General features: G+C 38.6%; 1 protein-coding gene across 1 annotated transcript in view; it reads right to left on the bottom strand.

Annotated features, from left to right (window-relative positions):
* The window catches only part of MLXIPL (MLX interacting protein like), a 211,053-nt gene extending 204,879 nt beyond the window's left edge, over nucleotides 1–6,174 (bottom strand). Inside the window, exon 1 of the mRNA XM_044054848.1 lies at nucleotides 6,022–6,174. Within this exon, the coding sequence (XP_043910783.1) occupies nucleotides 6,022–6,075 (54 nt within the window). The 5' untranslated portion in view covers nucleotides 6,076–6,174. The remainder of the gene's footprint in view (nucleotides 1–6,021) is intronic.
* Nucleotides 6,175–23,273: the final 17,099 nt, after the last annotated feature.

The following is a 23,273-nucleotide window of genomic DNA, read 5'->3' as shown; positions in this document are numbered from 1 at the left end:
GTTACCAGTTCAACAGTATAGCAGAGATATGTTTGCTGCAGGTGCAGATATAAGCAATATAATCCAAGAGAAATGAAACACAAGGTGTTTATTTGAGTAGAGGGAAGCATACGTGCATAGAAAAATGATTACACCTGGCTAGAAAAGGAGAGCAGTAATAAAAACAGTTTGACTCACAAAGGTACTGCAAGGATACCATAGTTACAGTCTTGCATATAAAATGGGGGGATGGAGGGTGCAGACAAACAGAAACTCAAAGACAGAAAATGGTTGAGCTGGACTGGGGAGAAGTTCTAGGAGAAGTGTGCTGTAGAAAGCTAAATAACTTGTGTGAGTTTTGCATGTTCTTCCTAGATCCATATGAATTCACTTAACGCATTGATTTCTTCCCACATGCTAAAACATGGTGCTTAGTGGCTACTATAAAGTTCCACTGCACGTAATCTTAACTGTTCTCCTTGTAGCTTGAGCTATGCTTGGAAATTGTCTACAAGCATTAGTCTATTTATCTGGTTTAATAAATAAATAAGTGAATAAAAATAAACTTTCAGAAATAGTTATGTGTGTTGTAAGTGTGTGAGCAATGACATTTCTAAGGGCAGAGCTGTGATGATGATGATTAATCATTCTGAGGAAGTTCAACAGTTTTCTGACTGCAACAAAGTATGAAAATTAACTGGGCAATGGACTTACAGCTAACCCATGAAGGAAGAAACAGGGTACTATGATATCAGAATGCATAAGTGAGTTTAGAAAATGTCCATGTTCTTTTTTGCCCCCCCAGCTCCCTATGACCATCAAGCCCATCCCAACTCACTCCATTTTTTAATTTCTGCAAGCATTTTGGGTTTCTAATAGCATGATGGGAATGGACCCCATTCCTAAGTCAAAGTATGACTAAAGTTCATGAAATTAGTATTGTTTCAGTCTTTGATATTAGCCAGAAGTACTCTTCGCAGCACCCGCAATGTGCCCATTTATGACTCCCTCTGCAATTCGTATGGAGTTACTTGTATCGGCAACACATCTAAATACAATTGTAGTTTCTTTTTTTATATGACCCATTACTCCTACTACTACTACTGGAACTGTCTGGGCATTTTTCTTCCACATTTCTGCCTGCAAATCCTTATATTTTATGACTTTGTGTCTCTCTGTATGTAAGACACTGCAGTCACTGGGTGTAGTGATTTCAATGATCAATTCTACTTTTGTCTTTGTTTCATGGAACACTATATCCAGTTTTCTTACATCTATCTTTTGAACTGTTGGTAATGGGTGATCTCATGTGATGTAGACTTTAATGTCTATGATGCTTTGTGGTTCATATTTCCAGTGTTTTTCAGCTACTTCAATATTATAATGTTTGCACAATCCCCAATGCAACAGTCTTGCCACATTATTACGCCTTTCAGTATACAGTCCTCCTACCATTAGTATGTCTGAACCAGCAACAAGGTGTGCAACTGTTTTCAATTCTGTTTTACAAAACCTACATTTGTCTTTCTCCCACGTGTTCAATTGGCTTTGTAAACCAAAGTATACAAAGTCCTCTAATCTTGGGCCGCCGATATTAACCTTTCATCTTTTGGTTTGAATTCACCTCTCCTTAACCATTCCTGAGTTTGATCTTGATCAACATGAGTTTGTTCCAGGAGTTTTTTATACTTGCAATTATATTTATGCATTTTCCACATTTCTTACCTTCTCATCTGCTCCTTCACCTTATATGCTTTTCTTTGTTTTTTGGCACATTCAATTGATGCCTGATTTTTATCTACTTCTGGTTTGATTTCCATTCCCACTTAACTCTGATATGCTTCTGCTAGACTAAGCAGGGAAGTCTTCTTAGGTTTCCTCCTCATGTTTCAAAACTTTCACTATGCTTGGGTCTTGTGAGGTCAGCAGATATGTATGTAGTCCCAAGATTGCAGGTATATACATGTAATCAATTTCAAGGAGGCCAATACCTCCTTTGGAATGGAGAATATATAATCTTAGTACGCATTGATTTTTATAAATAATTTGATGAGCATGAAGCATCCTTCTTGTTTTCCTGTCTAATCTATCCAACTCTTTTTGGGGACAATCACTCCAAAACTGTAAGTTAGGACAGGAAGATCAAATTGGTTTATAGCTTGAACTCTGTCCCTAGATGTCGACACTGTTTTCAGGATTAATTCAAGTCTTCTAAAATATTTCTTACTGAGTTTTATTCTCATTTGTTCATGTTTTACTGTTGATCACTCATCAATTCTTATATATGTATACAATCCCTCTTGCTCAAATTCTTTTATATCACATTCTTGTCCCAAACTGATATTTTTGGTGCTGCAGCTTTCCTGCTTTAAAGATTGCTTTGCACATTTGTTAAGACTAAATGACATTCTTATATCATGGGAAAAAGTTCTGACTACTTACACTTTGCTTTCAGTTCCTCATCTGATGAACTTTATAGTTTTAAATCATCTACAAGGAGATGATGATAAGTCTTTACACTTTGTTGCTTTCTGGAAGCCAAATTATAACCATGACCTAATTTGTTAAGTAGGCAGCTTAATGGATTAAGGGCAAGGCAAAAGAGCAGCGGTGACAGACAGTCACCCTGAAATACCCCCCTTTGAATTTTTATCCCTGGAATAATAAGTTGTCACTTTCATGGCTTAACTGCAAAGTGGTTTGCTACTGTTTCATGGTCTCTGTGATGTAGTTTATCAGTGTAAGGTGTATCTTATACAGTTTTAAGCACACTCTTATCCATGAATGTGGGATACTGTCAAATGCTTGTTTGTAGTCTATCCATGCCATACTTAGTGGAGAACTGTAAAAAGGGGAAGAATCTATGACTAACAAATGATCCTTTGTTTCATATGACTTTCTTTTATTACCGTTTTGCTCTATTGCCATAACTGACTTTTCTTCTAAATGACTAAAAACTGTCGTTATCAATTCCAGTCTATAATTTATACAACATCAGAAGGCAAGTTATTGGTCTGTAGTTTTTAGGGTAGCTTGCAGGTCTGCTCTTAAGTAGGAGCATTGTTTTTCCTGTTGTTAGCCAGGCTGGTGTCTGTTTGGGGTGTGCATATAAATAGTTTTTACTCATGACTAAATCTTCTTGCAAAGATCTTGTTATATATTGCTTATTTGTCTTCTTGCAAATATGTTAACACTTATACCCAGAAGTTAGGTACTGCATCTAGGCCTAGGGTTTTCCATTTAGAGGTTTTTCTTAATTTTATTTGAATCTCTCTGCTCGTTACTTAATCCTACCTCATATCCTGCACATTTGAACTTTTTATTCTTTTTTTTTACTTCTTCTATCCATTGAGCATCTTTGCTATGCTCCACAAGATCTTCATAAATATTTCTCCAAAATGTATCTATTTCATCTTTTTTGGTGGTCTTTCAATTCTTTTTACCTTGTTTCCCAATTCTCTATAAAACTTTTTTGGGGTCATCAATAAATTGCTTATTTTGTACTTTTCCCTTATATTTATCTGTGTATCTTCTAAGTTTTTCTGCCTGTTCTGATATTTTTAGTTTATCTGCGATAGTACACGATAAATCCTGATCTGTTATAATACTGCACATTTGTTTTATCACGTCTGTCTTTCTGCATATCTTTGTTGATCTGTTCCCTCTTCTATATGCTTAACAGTGATGCTTTTTGTCTTAACTGCTTTATAGTTTTCTCTATTCAGTGCTTCCATTATGACATCCAATTTCTCCCTGTCCTTTTCCTTACTACCCTGTGTTCTTTTGGTAGGACTTTATCCGTTATTAATTTGGCTGCCCAGTAATGTATCATATTTACTTCTGTTATACTGCATGAATCTCTGTGAACAGTCCTAATTACTGTGTTCATTTGTTTTATCCAACTTGTAACTTTGTGGGTTTTATTGACCTTCTGCTGTCTATTTCTTTCACTGATCTTAATATGGCTATCAATCTGTATTAAATCAAGCAACTCTTCTCTTAGGTCATTTTCTTCTAAACTGAGGGCACATTCTTTGTTCTCCATTTCCTGTGGCCATGCTATAGAAAGTTCCAGAGCATCTTCCTGTACCATGTTCTCTTCAGTTTTGCCCTGTGTCATCTGTTGCTCTTTCTTATGGGAATTCACTTGCCCATCACTCCACAACATTGACTGTGTCAGAGTTGTCACAGTTTCCTGTTCTTTCTCTTGCTGTATAGCTCCAACTGAACATTTGTACTGGTTTCCGATGGGAGGCTCCAAAGTATCTTCATATGTCAACTGATTAGATGCTTCCAACTCCACTGGCTTCTCCTTAATTTGGGTGTCTACTGCTCTATCCTGTTGTGTTATCGGAGTTAAATTTTCTACACTACATCCTTCACTTTGCAGGTAATCCATAACCTCAGTTTCTATTTCTTTAACTTCTCTATTACTAATTCTCTTTTCTACTTTTCCTCTTTGTTTTCTTATTTTTTGTATTGTAGAATGTTCCATATCCAGATGTCTTCACCTGTATTTCTCTTCAAATACCTTTGGTGCTGCTCTTTTTGTTTTGATTAGATTTGCTTTCTCCTTTGCATATATATTACACCATATTAAATGTCTGTTAATTTCCCATGCCCATATTTCTTCTTCCTGCTCCTCTTGTTTCTCCATACTTTGGTGACTTATTTTTCCATCATGTTGTGACATAACCTGTGCCAGACTTTCTACACTCCATCCTTCACTTCACAAATATTCCACAGCTTCAGCTTCTATTTTTTTTATTTCTACTTGACCAATCTTCTGTTCTACATTCCCTCTTTGTGATCTTATTTTTCTTATGTGAAATTTTGCATATCTGGATGCCTTTGCCTGTAATGCTCTTTGAATATCTTTGGGGCTGCTTTTTTTGTGTTGAATTTAGCTTTCTCCTTTGCATCAATATTGGTCCACATCAGATCTATCTCTCTTTCCCATGTCCATATATTTTTTATACCCTTCAAATGTCTTAAATGTCTTTAAATTTTGTTCTTTAAATTTTTGCACTTCCTCAGTCACTTCTTTTTCCAAATGGCACAAGATTTCTTGGTCTATGTAGTGTTTTTCATGGATCTGTTGAATCAATGAGCACAATTTTTTATTTGAAGCTTCTGATAGTTTTGCTTGGGAAATATTTCTCTTTCCTCTAACTCGTCTCTTAATCTTTTCATATATCTTTTGTCTGGAAAATTCTGGGCTTCTTGTATAACAGTAACAATACATAATTTCTTCATTCACTGTATGGATGTCCTGGTATCTCAGCATACTGGGCATGGAGAAGATTTTACCAGTTTTCATGTTTCAGTTGAGCTTACTGCAGAGTAGTATAGTCTGCTTAGCATTGTGTTTTTATAACAAAATATAAGATATCAAATAAAGATATTATTTTGTTTTAACATATATTAACATTAACATGCATTCTTAATACCAAATTTGAAATAATCTTAAGTCCAGGAGGCCAGAGGGTAGACAGCAGTTGGGGTGGGGTCGTAGGTGAAAAATGGTGTAGTCAGCTTAGAGAACCCACCAAAATGGTACAAATTGAGCCCTGTAATTGCTAAGGCTGGCCCTGATGTAGAACAATTCTGAATATCTACTTTACAATGACGGCTCTGCTATGATTACTTGGCATAATTTCTGGTCCAAACATTATGAGTGAGCTGAATTCTATTGTCATACTGTTAAAGATGTAGTGGTATCAAATTATACCCTTCAAATGTCTTTAAATTTTGTTCTTTAAATCTTTTGACTTGGGTGTGTTTTTTTCCTAAGAGAAAGAAAGCTTGCTTTTACTATGGCCCTTTGAAGCAATCTTTCTTGGCCACAAGTCCAGTCAGGTTGACTGCTGGGATACAACAGCAATACTTTCAGTGCAGCACAACAACACTGATGGTGCAGGCATGAGGCACAATAGGTGAACCACAACACCAGTTTATAACAGTAACACCATTCCACTGCAGACTGCATTCATCACAGTCAGACAAAGGCTCTGTCAAAGATCATGAAAGAAAATCTCTTACCGAGGTGATTCCAGGTGTCAGCTGATGACTATTTAGCTGAGAAGAATGGTCCATGGCTGGTTCATGTTTATCTGTGTGCACATATAGGTATAAACAGAATTAATAGGAGAGCATGTACTTTCTTAATTGTAATGCTTACATTTTACAATATGTAAGTTTCTCTCTCCAATCACCTCAGATTACATGCATTTCTTTTTTTTTAAACAAGAAACATCTTTATTAAATTATCATGTACAACATAGGCTATGTTACTTTTATATAAATGACAATAAACCATAGTGACACAATCTCAGTTGTAAACATTGTACATTCCAAACAGTGCCAACACAACTGTAGCTGTAAACATTATACATTAATATACATTTCAGCCAACAAAGTAACAGTCTTGACATTTAGACCGTCTTCTCTTGTCAAGAAGTCTTTCTCATTTCTGTCTCCAGTTCTGCCATATAACATCTTCCCAATTTCCCTATCTACATCATTTCAGTACATGTAAATGTGGATTATTAATCAAGGGTTTAAGGTTCATAGCCAAGTAGTAGGCAATCAGTGCAGACCATTACAAGCCTAGCCAAAAATTCCTGTTCAGAAGTTCCCACCAGAATCAAGGAGAGCAAGATGAGTTCAACTGGGGGAGAATTTGAGGCCACCCATTCAGTTATATAGGTTTACTGTGAAGGTGGCAAGTGTGCTACTCTACTTGACATATAGCAGAAGTTTGTTCTAGATGGGAGGTATATATCAGGTGTTGTAAAATTAAGTCAGGGAGATGTGATGGCAAAGGAAGCTGAAATTTAACCACTAAACTGCTGTGCTACACTGATCAGTAATCCCTTAAACGTTTAGACATGCAATGGATAAAATGCAGAAAGATAGTTGTAATCAGGACTCCATGGTGCCCCTCAAAATGCCCTAGCAGTGACTTGCAGAGTTTATCTGTGCAATATATCAGATATCTTTTATTTATTTATTTTTTTACAGTCAGTATCTTTCACATAACAGTGTACTTTAGTATAACTCAGATCAACTTGGCAGGACAAGGATTACCATGAGTACTCAGCTGCAGACTACTGCTTGGATATCCCTCAGTACTGACTTACATACATAGGTTGTACAAAGTAGAGAATTTTGGATCTGTCAGCAATTGCCAAATCTCACTGGGGCTCTTTGAGCTTTGAGTACCCTATCCATTCTCAACAAATGTGTCAATGGCATTAGCTTAAAATGGGGTGTGCATATTAAGACGTGATGCAATGTATGCAATACTTCATACTGCCCATTAGTGTATGTAAAGATGAGACATGTCTGAAGTACACCCAGAGAAAGAAAAAGAGGGTGTAAAATTAAGTCAGAGTGATGATGTGTGAGACAGAGATATTAAATATAACCACTGCACTAGTGTAACAGACTGATCAATAATCAGCTGTAACTCAGTATATTATAAGAAGCTTATTAATAAAGTGACAGGAAAATGACTTTGGCTTCAAGGTAAACAACCAGAGACAGGAGAAGGAAAAATAAAGATTAGGAAGTAAGATAAAAAAATTGTAAAGCAATATTAGATGCTGAGGAAAGACAGAGGATGACTTAAATAGAAATTAAACTGGGTAAAGGGTGATATAGAAAAAATAAAAATACCTAAATGCTACTTTTGCTTCATTTTTCAGAAACCACAATTAAACCAAGTCAACAAGGAGAACACAGACTTCTATATAAAATGTTTAAACATTCGTCTTTAATAAAACTTCAGAATATAAAAATGCACGTAAAACACGCTTAAACACAATGACATCAAGCGTGTTATACAAACCAACTAATTACAATGAAACCTAATCTAAATTATACACATCACAAAACATGTTTTTTTAAATATCCACATTACCTGTATGACCACAGAGAAATGCATCTTTTTGAGATTTTAATTTTAACAAATTCCTAATGCATATGTATCACTAATACCTGGAGTCACATAAACATTTAGTTTCAGTTTGTATTTATTTATTAGCATTTGTTTACCAAGACATCAACAGAGTGACTGACCCCTTTTCAGTGGAAACCCAAGGAGAAAAGCTCCTTAGACATGATAGTAAATACATAGTAGTACACATACATATCACAGTGATTAAGATGCATGTAGTTAGGACACATGAACAAAAAAATAATGAATGCATGAATAAATACATAAATTAAATAGCCAATTCCTGATTTAGACCAAAGGGCTTCAAAGTTTTGTATTTTAAAATCATTCTAGTTTCTAATTCAAGTAATTTAACCACAAAATCAAATTTTTTGTTCATGTGTTTTTTTGTTCATGAGTTTTTCATAATATGTCTGCGAACTGTCTGCAAACAGCTACAGCTAACTTTGAACCTAACACCACTCTTAAGTATTCAACTCCGGTACCACCTTTAACATTCCTATAAGAAAAGTGCAGTCCGGGTCTGAACTGTCTGCAAACAGCTACAGCTAACTTTGAGTATGTGTCTAACTGTTTGAGCCAATCTTCATTTTCCCCTGGAGAGCACTGTGCTTTGGCTGTACCCCCCCCCCACCCACCACACACACACACATCTTCCACTTAATAGTATCAATAACTGATCAATACTGTGTGTTTGTTTATTTAAACTATACCACAGTAGCCTACTGATACAAGGTTATCCTGGTTTTCCACCTGAGAAATTAAGACAAGACTTACAGTTTCAGAGCAGCCCTTGGTCAATTGTGATTGTTCTTAACACATACTTGTCTTGCTTTGGCTCATGAGCAGCAGTACAAAGAACTGCCTGCTCACATCCTTCTTTGTTTATTATCTTAACACAATCCCAGAGTTAATAAATATTACCTGTGGCAGGCACCATTTGTAAAACTACAATCCACTCTGCTACAGGCCCCATGAAGGCTCAGTGTCTCTCCAGTAAGTGTTTTACAACTGTAAATGCCTATTTATGTTGAATTGTATTAGACATTTTACAACTGTATATGTTTATGTTGAATTTCAAGCCTGTACTCCAATCTGCTTACTTACACTATCAGACTATTTACCCCACTCATAGGACCAAAAACTGGGACTGGGTTGGCCCCGCTCACTCGTCTCTGGGCCCCTCCCTGCCCCTTATCCCACCTGCCCCCACTGTGTCTACATTTATAGCCACTCCCACCACTTTACTGTTTAACCACTACTATTCCTCTGAAGCACATTGACCCCACCATTGATGACATATAACATGTCTATAAATAATTATAAACTCCTTCCTCTTATCTTACCACTCTTAATTCTGCCATACTTTCTTACTGGCTATGAAAATCTCACATTCAAATGCCAAACCAAGACCCCCTACCTCCACTGATCATGGAACTTGCCCACTACTACACTACCCCAAAATTATAAATTCCAACCACTTGCTTCTATCAACACCAAAATCCAAATATGAACTAAAACTACTATTCAAAGTTATTAGAATACTAGCGTATCTAAGAAAAAACATAACCAAAGATGGGGACATCCATCCTAATCCAGGCCCAACCTTAACTCAAAATCCTAACATAATGTGTCTATCTGAAACACATCAACCAAAGACAATGAGATCCTGCCTCCTGGTTACAATATACTTAGGGCAGATAGAGTAATACGTCTTATATAATAGCACACTTAACATCATAACTAACCCTATACAACCACCCCAGGTCTCTAGGAACAATGTAGAAACACTAGAGGTCATTCTCCTCAAGAAACCATTGTCCTGGGCGATGTTAATATTGACTGGAACCAATGCACAGCACAGTCCAACCCCATCCCTGTTAACCTACATGGATTCTCTCAGATAATATCATCTACCACATGTACAGGTAACAATAACCAAAAGAGAGTATACTAGACTGGATACCCAGAACTATATGTCTCCTAATGACCTTAGTGATCACCTGCTCACATACATCATGAAAGACAAAATTAATTGTACAAGCTTACCTATTTATAGGTCTATCAGATCCAAGAAAAACTTTGACCCAACTAAATTTCAACTTGAACTCAAATCATGTAACTGGACAAAACTAAAGTTCCTTCCCTTGATGAGGCAGTGTCATCATTTAACAATTCATTCCTTACTATACTTGACTCACATGCCCCTAAACGCAAAATAGAATTAAAACTCAACTAGCACCCTGGCTAACAACAGACACCAAAACCAAAATAACAACTAGAGACAAAGCGTCAAATTCCAACAACTTAGAAATGAGACTAAAAAGCCATCATACTAGATAAGAAAAATTACTTCTACAATCTGCAACATAAACATCAGAATAACCCTCAAAAGTACTGGGCAGGCATAAATAAACTTCTCCAACCAGGCAAATCCACTACTCCAACCCAGGAACATTATCTGACAAGAGCCAAGAAGATATAGCCAATTCATTCAATACTTTCTTCACAGAAACCATCCAGTCATTAGCTAACCAACTTTCTCCTCCCCACACTTCTATAAACACTATACCCGGCTCACCACTCTTTTAACTTCCAGCCAGTGTCCACATCCTTTATCAGATCCCTTTTGAAAAACTGAAGCCAACCACCCTTTCAGCCGATCTTCTGCCGCTGAAAACCTAAAAAATTGCTGCAGATGTCGAGCTACCCTATCTCAATCCTAATTAACAGAACCATAACCGAGCCCTCAATCCCCTCAATTTGGAAAATATCCTATGTTATTCCACTCCACAAAGGAGGTTCATCCACAGAACTATCCAAATATAGACCTATAGCCATACTATCACCACTTGCCAAAATTATGGAAAAGTGCATGCACAACCAACTAATGCTCTATCTAACCCAAAATAAACTACTCACAGACTCTCAACATGGATTCAGACCCCATCATAGTACAACTACTGCCCTCTTCTCTTTTACTGAAAACATTAATCTTAACCGGAATAATAAAAAAATATCCTCAAGCCTTTGATATGGTAAACCATCAGTTACTCCTATATACTTTAAAAACCCTGTATCTAGATACTCCAGCCCTTGACTGGTTTCAAGCTTACCTTACTGGGAGACAACAAGCAGTAATGTGGCAAAACAAGCTCTCCTGCCTACTACCAAATACCATAGGAGTTCCTCAAGGTTCCATATTAGGACCTCTCCTCTTTTCAGTCTTCATAAACGACATCCAAACAGTCATCCCTGAAGCCACCTGCATTCAATATGCAGATGACTCGACTATAATATGTTCCAATGCCTCTCTTGCAAATCTACTAACTACCAACCATCTCCTGATCTTAAATCCAAACAAAACCAAGACCCAACCAATAGATCTCCAACTGAAAACTTCACTATAAAATCCAATAATGGGACCATCATCTCCCCAGACACCTATACAAAGCTATTAGGAGTAAACATTGACAATAAACTCAGATTTGATATACATATCAACCAAGCCATTAAGTCAGTCAACAAGAAACTTGGGACCCTATATAGAATTAAAGCCTTCCTTACCCCGAGGGCAGCCACAGCCCGTTCACACCTTCTCTCTACCCTACTATATGCCTCTCCTGTCCTCACTCACCTTAACAAATCTGATCTGGCCAAGCTCTCATCCTGCTATAATCACATTGCCAGGTTCCCTACAGAACACACCACTGTACTTACCTGAAAAAGCTTGGATGGATAGAATTCCCTTCACCAGTCCCAACTCATAGAGGCCTTCAAAATCCTTAAACAACCTGAGAATACCCCAGTACTAAAAACATAATGACTCCCTACTCCAATCTAAGCTGCCTTCTCAGCAAACAGACTCCTTGTCCAAACAACTAAATCTCTCAACCTAGGTGGTGTTGCCAACACCACTGGTAAAATATGGAACTCTCTCCCAAATAACATCATCTCTAAGTCAATTCAAAATAGTCTAAAACTCCACTTCAAGTTACACTGGCTATGTCATTGCTCAAAAAAACATAAACAACTAGCTAAGATGATTATGTCATTATATTGCTAATATGTTATTAATGTTACATTTGTAGTAATCTCAGAAATAGTAATGGCAGTCTTGTACTTGTATGTAAATAGCCTATGTTTTTGTTAAGTTCTTTCAGCTCATTTACTGTACCTAATTATCAATGTAACTCTGTTGGAGCTTTTCTCCCGTTAACAAATGTAAAATAAATAAATAAATAAATAATATTGTATTTATCAAACTTTAAATATTCATTATATGCATTTATTGCTTTAAATGTTTGCTGATGAATTAATTAATTGATAACAGCTGTGAATTAATTTGTGTGTGCACATATACTTGCTTTAAGTTAGAAACAATTGTGATCCATGAAGGCGAATTGCCAAGGTACCAGATCGCTTTTTAAATAAAGAATTGCTGGTGTAGTGCTGGAATTGTGTTTCTGATTTTGTTGTTGCTGTTGCTGGTGTTTTTCGAGTTCCTTACAGACTGCTCTGATGATATTGCTTGTATGCTTTCTTTAATATACTAAACTGAAAGATGGATATACAGCCACTGATTAATGTTTGGTTGAAAGTGACTAAATTTGACTTGTTTAGTCATCAATAAAAAAGACACCCTTTCTTTTTAGTGATTCAGAAATAATTTTTTTTTATCTGCAGTCAGTTTCACTGGTTTTCCAAGAATAATTTTGATGACTCTTTTCTTGTAATGACTAATTTTTAATTAAGTGACATTCACTGACTATTCTTTTGGTGTAGTGACCCAGATCTACTTAAATACAAAAAATCTTTGTGGTTTGGTTTGGAAATTGTACTGGCTCTCACAAGAATATTTGCAGAAGGACAGATATAAAGTAGGTATGGACCATTGCATGTTAGTTTCCCTTTTCTGATGTTTAGGAAACTATTCTCAGTGAGCAGAAATGGATAAAATGCAAAAGAAATACAGTTTAGTCCCAAATAAAAGAAAACAATCCATGCACTTATCTCTGAATTGAAAATGTGCTCAAAATGTCAAGAATTCCATTCAGTTATCAAAAGTTAAAAGTTTCAGTAATAATATTCAAAGTCAAATACAAATAAAAAAAATGGAAAGTTAATACACCAAAGATGAGCAAATAAGAGGTAATACGTTTTAGTAATAAAACGTGTTCTGAAGAAGCCTGTCATACTTTGGACAAAAGTGCTCAACTGATTAAAACTTACTACATCTTATTTTTTTCCCTTGAAGAGTAACTTCCCAGGTTTTCGGCTGTATTTTACATTCTCACCAGGAAAGGACTGCATTTTCACAGACAGATGAGGTACATTGGAACACATCAGCTTGGACTCATGGGTTTGATTTAAGTAGTGACTAAAAAGTTTGTTATTGAGTTAGGAAAGCCTAGAACTTTACATGCTTATAAAAGAATCTCACTGTAAGCTAAGGCAATATGTGGAAGACTACAGTGACAAAGAAAAGGAGCAAGTTCCATCTTGTATGCTGAAATACCACACTACTACAGTGTTGCAGGACCTGAGAAAAAAATGTCCTTAGTACCACACTGCTCTCTTATCTCTGCAAATGACTGACCAGGAGCTTGAAGTTTCACTAGTGGATGCTCATATCCTGAAAATCACAATGGAGCAGCAAAGGCAGCAGAGATGTAGAAATCTGCAGTGTAACATCTGGCATTTATTGCCCACTAGAAGGAAATGACAGTGGATGATGCAATGCCAAGTTTGGAAAATTAAGAAATGGTGAAAGACCTCTTTGGGAGAACCACTGTATAGGTCAGCATGCCTGATGTTTATGTAGCATCTGATACTAAACTCAAGCTCACATCAGGTAACTGAAGCTGTTGCCTGATGTTAGCTGTATAATTATCCTCAGTAAAATTTAATATGACTTACATAAACTATTCAGGGAAGGTGTTCACCTCCTAGTTTAGATTCATGCCATCTGTGTGATGCATCAGTGGCCCAACTTAGCAATAAGCCTGGGCTGCATAGTGTGGACAGGTGATTGGATGAAGTGGCCATGAGCCTGACATTCTATCCTTGGGGGATATGGACTGTAGTACTCCCTATGCAACACTTGACTGAGGTCAGGATTTAAGAAAGAAAAATATTGTACAACAATATGTATGTAGGGACTTCCAAGTCAAACATTAAAAACTGGAGATAGCAGAGTGTTTGTAGAACATGATTATTCACTGTGCACCAGGCAGAAGAGAAGCAAATGTATCCAAGTGATCAGGAAATTTTGAGGCAGGTTGAGCTGCACACTGATCAACAACTTCATTTCAGGTCTCCCAGTATGAAAAAAGAAACTGAGAAACAACAGCCGGTGATATTTTCAGCTTGAGTAAAATTCAGTTACTGGCTAGTAAGTACAGTACCTGGATGCCAGCAAAGAATACATTTAGATAACCTGAAAGACAATTAGAAAAGGTCAGGAGAAAACATTGTCTGGGAAGAATCCTGTAGCTGTTCGTCAAAAAGCAGTACAAGCTTTAGTTTTGGTACAAGAGATGGCTTCCAGTAATACAGAGGAACAAATAAATCAAATGTACTCAGAGGTGATTAAAATACATGAAACACTGAAAACAGTATATCAACTCAAATAACAAAAGACTGGAAAAATAGAAGAAGCTTTAACTAGCAATTCAGACAAACTAATAAAACTGCAAAAAATCAAAGGATGAAATTAAGAAAATGCTGCTTGCGTATGATACTGCTCAAGAAGAGCTGTTTAAAAAAAATGGCAGAGTTAGAAGACAGTGTGTGCAGAGAAAACCTGAGATTTCCTGCTGTACCAGAGAACTGGAAGGAACCGATGTATTAATTTTATGGAAGAAGAAGTAAACTGGACTGGTGTTTCACAGCAGGATTTGTTGACTGAAAGGGCATATTGGGTATATACCTCAAACCTGGCCATGAGAAAGCAGCCAAGCCATGATCTGTATAATTAAAAATGCAATCATACCAGCAAAAAGAGGTGATCCTGACAAAACTGTAGCAGAAGGGAAAAGCATTAAAAATAGGAGACAGCACAGTATATGTGGAAAATCATTATTCACTATACACCAGGCAGAACAGAAACACATTTATCCCAGCAATCAGGGACTGTTGAGAGGCAGTTCTGAGATTCAAGATGCTCTACCCAACTGTCTTCATCTTCAGAATATTTTTTTCCTGGAGGATCAAAGACATTTTTGGATGCCAAAAAGGCAGAGGAGGAAATACAAAATGTTATCCAACAAAACGTGAGACAGCAAACAAAAGGAGAACGAGCTTCTCATTCTTCTGACAATAAAACTCATAGAGGGACTTTGCCATTGAAATATTTCCAGTGTTCCAAAGGCAAATGCTTGAGTCATAGAAAAAAGGTACAAAAGTTGACTAGAAGACTCAGGAGTACATTGGACTTGAACCAGAATCTGGTGTTGGGAGATGGAGACAAACAGGAAGAACACCAGCAACACTGAAATTAGTGAATAAATGGGATACTATAAAGCATCAATCACATTTGTGAAATATAGCTTTGTAAGAAAATGTGGCTGAGGAAGACTGGTCTTGTGTTGACTTTGTTAAACTTGTGGGTGGACTGTAAAGCATGTAACCCAAGTCATTAATGTGTACAAGGGCACTAAAAGGGGAAAAAGTAATTAAGTAAAGCACTTTTTGTTCTTACTAGTATTTGAATAAAACATTTCATGATATAAACTGGATGTTATATATAGTAAAGCAGTTTTGTGTAGTGTGTAGTCAGGAGTATTTTAAATGTGGGAAGTCTTTTCAGTCACACTGTATACATTCAAAATATTTAAGTAAACAACTACTTTTTTAAGTTGTAAAAAATATAGGCTTTACATTATAACAAGTGTAGAAAGGCTTGACAAAAGGAAGCCAGAGCAGAACTACCCAGTTCCAAAGCTCCAAGGTGCAGAGGTGGCTCCAACAACCTCAGAGCTGACTCCAACACCTTGGAGCTGACAGGGAAGCTACAGCTCCAACAGCCCCTCTGGATCTGACTGAACTCACTCAGAGTAAATTCTGGATCTGAAGATATTCCTGCCTTCGGATTCAAAACAGATGGAACCGGATAGCTCAGCTCAAGGGACACTGAGACAGCTAAAGGAATCAGAGGAGGAACTGGAAGTAGGGCTGTAATTGAAGGTCAACCACTTCTTTCCAAGAGACAAACAAGATCTGAGGTAATTTAGGGTTGGTCCATTACTGGTAAGGGAGAAGCTCGAGAGCTTTTGGTTGCCAAGGGCTTTAGCAATGGCAGAGTCAGATCTGGAGGATCAGATCCAAACCCATCAATTGAGGATACAATGGAAACTGACATCAGAAAAAGAAGTTATGTACTTACCATAATGTTTCATCTGTGTTATCCATTTTCATTCTTCCTGAACTGATGGGTTCGGATCCAATCCTCAGATCCAGCTTGGCCACTGCTAAAGCTTGTGGCAACCAAAAACTTATGAGCTTCGCCCTTAACCATAATGCACCAACCCTAAATTACCTGGGTTCCTATCAGAAGACCGAAGATGCATTTTGTTGAATGTGTCTTGGTCGAACTTCAAATGTTGAAAATGCAAAATGACGAAGTGGCATATAAGCAAGTTCTTTGCCTGGGAAAGTAGTCGCTTGGCCGCTTCTGTCACTTTGCCATTTTTGGCACTGTAGTGTGATCTCAGAGTTGGTATATTTAAGTAGGGGGTTGTGGGGGGCCCCCCACGTCGGGGTATGTGGGAAGCGAAGCCCCCCCCCACTTTATGTAATGTTTGAATGTGTTGTTTTTTTTGTTTTTTTTTGGGAACAGCGATTTTTTTTTCCCTGGAACAAAAATCACTGTTCTGGTAGTTCGATGTGTTGTGAATTCGAACTTTTGAGTTCAGTATAACAACGTTCGATCAGTTGATCATTAGTTGTTATAATATAGACCCAATTACCTCAGATCTTGTTTGCTGATTTTTACCATAAAGGAAATATGTATCCTGCATAAATAAGGAGATACAAAATTGCATGTACTGAATACAGAAAGAAATATATCTGGAGCAAAATATAAAGGACAGTGATGTCACTTTAAAAACTCATTCTTCCAGAAGTTAAGTTTGTAAAGATAAAGGACGGGGGGGGGGGGTTGGTGGGCTGGAAGTTGAGGAAGAATGAAAATGTAATCAAAAAGGTGCGGAAAGTGCCCAGCAGTAACTAATAACCAGAAATATAGGTGCCGGGCACCAACAGTTCTACCACAGAGCCTTTATTGATGAACAAAATGACCAGCAAACACATAACATGTGTTTGCTGGTTGTTTTGTTCATCAGTAAAGGCTCTGTGGTGGAACGGTTGGTGTTTGTGTGTTTGCTGGTCATTTTGTTCATCAATAAAGGCTCTGTGGTAGAACGGTTGGTGCCCGGTGCCTATATTTCTGGAAGAATGAAAATGGACAACACAAATGTAACATTATTATAAGTACATAACTTCTTTATCTGATGATGTCAATTTTCATTCTGTCCGCAACTGATGGGACAGAGTCTCCAGCTACCTAAAATCCTGGGTGTACTCTAAGGAAGGATATTTCTGAGCACAGCTGAACCAAATAATGCTCTACCTCTGGACACCAGATCCAATTTGTAAAGAGTAACAACAGTATGAGGAGTAACCCAAAGTTGTTGCTGCAAATATGTCGTCCATGGATGTTCTTGGAAAAGAAAACTAATGATGTTGCCATGGATCTAGTTGAATGAGGTAAGGTAATATCCAATTTTTTTGTAAATAAATGAGTTACAATCAGCCTGCCATTTGTCTAAAGTTACTTTGGCAACCGGATTACTCAATTTCAAGTCTGTTTTTCTTACGTCTTGTTCTACGCAGGTAAAAATGTAATTGCCTGTGAGCATCCAATAAATGTAACACATACTCACCTTTGTTAGCAAAATTGGGGAAGAATACTGGCAAATTCACAACTTGACTAATATTCAATTCTGATACCATCTTGGGAAGGAAGGAACATTCATTTGTAACGTCACTCTATCCTTGAGAAAAATCAAGTATTGAGGTTTTGAAGACAATGCTTGAATTTCTAAAATTAGTCTAGCAGATGTAATAGCTACTAGAAAAAACATTTTCCAAGTAAGATATCAAATGGAGGAAATTGAAAAAGGATAATTGTGAGGTGGAGTTCAGGGATGAGTTAAGACAGGCATTGGGTGGCAGAGAAGAGTTACCAAATAGCTGGGTAACTACAGCAGAGCTAGTAAGGGGGATGGCTAGAAAGGTGCTTGGTAAGACATCTGGAAAGAGGAAGGACAGCAAGGAGACATGGTGGTGGAATGAGGAAGTACAACAGAGTATACAGAGAAAGAGGTTGGCAAAGAAGTGGGATTACCAGAGAGATGAAAATAGACAGGAGTATAAGGAGATGAGGTGCAAGGCAAAGAGAGAGGTGGCGAAGGCTAAGGCATATGAAGAGTTGTATGAAAGGTCGGACACTAAGGAGGGAGAAAAGGACCTGTACCAATTGGCTAGAAAGAGGGACCGAGCTAGAAAAGATGTGCAGCAGGTAAAGGTGATAAAGGATAATGAGGGAAACATACTCACAAGTGAGGAGAGTGTTTTGAGCAGATGGAAAGAGTACTTTGAGGGGTTGATGAATGAAGAGAATGAGAGGGAGAGAAGGTTGGATGATGTGGGGATAGTGAATCATTAAGTGCAATGGATTAGCAAGGAGGAAGTAAGGATAGCTATGAAGAGGATGAAGAATGGAAAGGCTGTTGGTCCAGATGACATACCTGTGGTAGCATGGAGGTGTTTAGATGAAATGGCAGTGGAGTTTTTAACCAGATTGTTTAATGAAATCTTGGAAAGTGAGAGGATGCCTGAGGAATGGAGAAAAATTGTTTTGGTACCGATTTTTAACAATAAGGGTGATGTGCAGAGCTGTAGTAATTACAGAGGGATTAAATTGATCAGTCACAGCATTAAGTTATGGGAAAGAGTAGTGGAAGCTAGGTTAAGAAGGGACATGATGATTAGTGATCAGCAGTATGGTTTCTTGCTGGGAAAGAGCACTACAGATGCAATGTTTGCTCTGACAGTGCTGATGGAGAAGTACAAAGAAGGTCAGAAGGAGTTGCATTGTGTTTTTGTAGACTTAAAGAAAGCATATGACAGGGTGTCTAGAGAGGAGTTGTGGTATTGTATGAGGAAGTTGGGAGTGTCAGAGAGGTATGTAAGAGTGGTACAGGATACGTATGAGGGTAGTGTGAGTGGTGAGGTCTGCAGTGGGAGTGATGGATGCATTTAAGGTGGAGGTGGGATTACATCATGGATCAGCTCTGAGCCCTTTCTTATTTGCAATGATGATGGACAGGATGACAGACGAGATCAGACAGGAGTCCCCGTGGACTATGATGTTTGAAGATGACATTGTGATCTTTAGTGAGAGAGTAGGGAACAGGTGGAGGAGACCCTGGAGAGATGGAGATATGCTCTAGAGAGAAGAGGAATTAAGGTCAGCAGGACTAAGACAGAATATATGTGTGTGAATGACAGGGATGACAGAGGAATGGTGAGGATGCAAGGAGTAGAGGTGGTGATGGTAGATGAGTTTAAATACTTGGGATCAATAGTACAGAGTAATGGTGAGTGTGGAAGAGAGGTGAAGAAGAGAGTACAGGCAGGATGGAGTGGGTGGAGAAGAGTGTCAGGAGTGATTTGTGACAGACAAGTACCAGTAAGAGTGAAAGGGAAGGTCTACAAGAGTGTAGTGAGACCAGCTATGTTATATGGGTTGGAGACAGTGGCATTGACAAAAAGGCAGGAGTTTGAGCTGGATGTGGCAGAATTAAATATGTTAATATTTGCACTTGGTGTGATGAGGGCGGACAGGATTAGGAATAAGTATATTAGAGGGTCAGCCCAGGTTGGAATGTTTGGAGACAAAGTCAGAGAGGCACGATTACATTGGTTTGGACATGTGCTGAGGAGGGATGCTGAGTATATTGGGAAAAAGATGCTAAGGATGAAGGTAACAAGTAAAGAGGAAGGCCTAAGATAAGGTTTATGGATGTGGTGAGAGAGGACATGCAGGTGGTTGGTGTGACAGAGCAACATGCACAGGACAGGAAGAAATGGAAACAGATGATCCTCTGTAGCGACCCCTAATGGGAACAGCCAAAAGAAGATGATGATTTAGCTACTGGTTTAAAGGGGGAATGTATAAGTGCCTGCACTACCAGATTGAGGTCCCATGGGGGAGTAGAGTCCTTAAAAGGAGGTCTTAAAAGTAGAGAGCCTCTCATGAAAGCTCTGCACAACTTATGAGAGGCTACTGAGGAACCCTCAAATCCAGTGTGAAAGTTTGATACAGCTGCTAACTGAACTTTGATGGTTGAGGAACTAGCTCCTTCTTTAAAAAGTATTGTCAAAAACTCAAGTATGTTATGTATTGGAGCACAACATGATTTTGTTGTGCCCAGTAAACACATCTTTTGCTTTTACTGGAATAGAGTTTACATGCTGAAGGTTTATGGGAAGATAAAAGTATATGTTGGATAGAAGAAGAGACTATAGGCTGTCTGACTGAGATTTGATACATTGAGATGGATCATGGCTGTTGGGTGAGACAGGAAGTCTGCAGTCGGATCTAGAATCCAAGGTTAGTGAAGTAAAGTGAGGCCAAAGGAACAGAAACCAAATCTGTTGAGGCTAGTAAGGTGCATTGAGGATGACCTTGCTCTTCAACATGGCGGCAGCTTTTTGCAGGAATTTAGGAATTAATGAGATTGGTGGGCAGGCATAAAATAGACTGGGGGGGGCAATCATGAAGTACAGCATCCCTCGGATATTCCCCCCCAGTGGAGAATTAGGGCAAAGTAGCTGTTGCATTTGTTGTTTGGGGAGAAGCAGAAAGATCACAGCAAGGCTGGCCCCATCAACATAAAAATTTCCATCACATTCTTGTTGAGAAACCACTCATGAGGTAGAAAAATGCACCTGCTCAGTTTGTCTGCTATCACACTTCACTTCCCCAGAATGTGCGTTGCTATGAGAAGGTGGTTGGATGAGATCGCCCATTGCCACACTCTGAGTGCTTCTCGACACAAAGGATAAGATCTGGTCCCTCATTGTTGATGTATCCAACTACTGACATATTGTCTGTTTGAATTGCAATCATCCCTGAAGGTAGAGCATTTTGGAAGGCCTGCAACACTAAAAGCACTGCTCTCATCTCTAGGACACTGATATGCAAGTTGACCGCTTCACAGTCTATGTGCCTTGGACTGTTTTCCCCAGAAAATGCCCCCCTCCCCCCACATCCCATCTAGGAAGCATCCATGGTCACTATGGCTTTATGCTGAGGGGGAATGAATGGATGGCCTTGTAGAACATGATGTGACTGAATCCACCACCAGAGATCTCTCTTGCATAACTGAGTGATTTGTATCAGAGTTGGTAAAGAATCAAGCATTGTGCTGCTAGCATCCTTTGGAAAATCCTCATGTAAAATCTGGATAAAGGTACTAGTGTTAGGGTGCTGATATTGATGCTAGAGCTTGAAGGACACACGCGGGTTGAAATCTTGGCACTGCAGATTATTTTTCTGACCTGTGAATCTTCCAGGGAGGCCGTGAAGCTATCATTGACTTTGTGTTGAATACTGCTCCTATGAATTCCAAATTTTAAGTTGGTTCCAGTTGAGACTTGTCATAGTTTATGGTTATTCCCAGATGAGAACACGTCCGGAGAACCTGATCTCTTGCCCTTATTAACTGATGCCTGGTTGGGGTGGTAATGTGCCAGTCATCTAGATATGGAAACACCCACAATCCTTGCAGTCTCAAGTGAGCTGCTACTACTACCTTACATTTGGTGAACACCCTGGGGGCTGTGGTGAGACCAAAGGGCAGAACTATAAATTGTTAATGACTGGCTCCCAGCCGGAGGTGTAAATACTTTCTGGATCGTGTATTCATCTTTATGTGATGACATGCATGCTGAAGGTCTATCAAGCACATCCAGTCGTCCTTGCCCAGAAAAGAGAGAATGGGCTGAACCATGACTATCCGAAATTTGGTACAGTGAACTGACTTGTTCAAGTTGCTGAGAACCAAAACTGGTGTCCAGTCCCATTTTCTTTGGCACTAAAAAGAAACTTAAGTAAATTCCAGATTCTATCTGGTCTGATAGGATCTCTTGGTTGACTTTTTTCTAGCAGCTTTTGTATTTAAATTGCTGCTTCTTCCCTCTGACTGGATGGAAAAAGGGTATTATATAACTTCTGGAAATAATCCTCTGCACCCAAGTATCTTTTATGTCTAGCCAGGCTCTCTGGTGCAGGAATAATCAACCCTCAATTGCCTTCGGGGGGGGGGGGACAATTGGGCATCCTTTCAGGAATGCTGGTAGGGCCTGTGAAAGAATGAATCCCTGGACCCCTGATTTTGTGGGCCACCTGTGCCACTGGGATGGCATCTACCATTTGAGTTTCCCCCTCTGCCTCTGGGGGAAGTTCCTCCACATGTGTCCTGGAAAGGACCCTGGGATTTCTTGAACCACATCTTTTGATCACCTTGTTGATTCCCAGAGATGATCTTTCAGGGGTTGAACAAAATGTACACCCATGGCAGACAGGATCTTTCCATCCTTCCCATACCTGGATAATGTGTCCTTCACCTTGGGGCCAAACAAAGATATACTGACTGAAGGAGCTCTGAAGAATGAAGACTTGAAGAGCTCCGCAAAATCACATAAGCACATCCAGGTATGTCTCTTGATGGAAATGCCTGACCCTGATGCTACATGTGAAATAAGCCTCATGGATAAATTCAAAATAGATTGCAGGGTAGCTAACTGAGAAGTCATGGAAGATTGGACCTCTGCAGAAACAGATCCTGAGAGGGTATTTGAGAGTTCCTTAATCAAATCTCTCTGTAAAATATGCCAACTAATTCAGTGGCCTTAAGACAAAGGTCACTGAAGAATAGAGATGCTTCCCAAACCTGTCCATTACCCAAGACTCCCTGTTAGGGGGATGAACAGTGGAACTCTCTTCGGCAAGTTCCTTTTTGGTGGCCACCACCATGAGCATGGCATCAATGGACACCCCTTTTCCACAAAACTGCTTACCCAAAGGTGGTGCCATAATCTTGTCTTCTGGGTATGGGTTCAACTGTGTTGGGTTCTTTCCACACCTGCAGTGATACCAAGATAATAAGGATACTGGTGGATGGAGTAACCCAGGAGGTAGACAGGTCAGTACCAAAAGCCTCCAGGAATACAGACTCCTCAGATGAAATGTTGCTGGGTGTCC

The sequence above is a fragment of the Protopterus annectens genome, chromosome 13.part0, assembly GCF_019279795.1.
Source record: "Protopterus annectens isolate FY-2018-M chromosome 13.part0, PAN1.0, whole genome shotgun sequence".
NCBI lineage: Eukaryota > Metazoa > Chordata > Ceratodontiformes > Protopteridae > Protopterus > Protopterus annectens.
The sequence above is the reverse complement of the archived record's forward strand: the minus strand, read 5'-3'. Positions and strand labels throughout refer to the sequence as shown.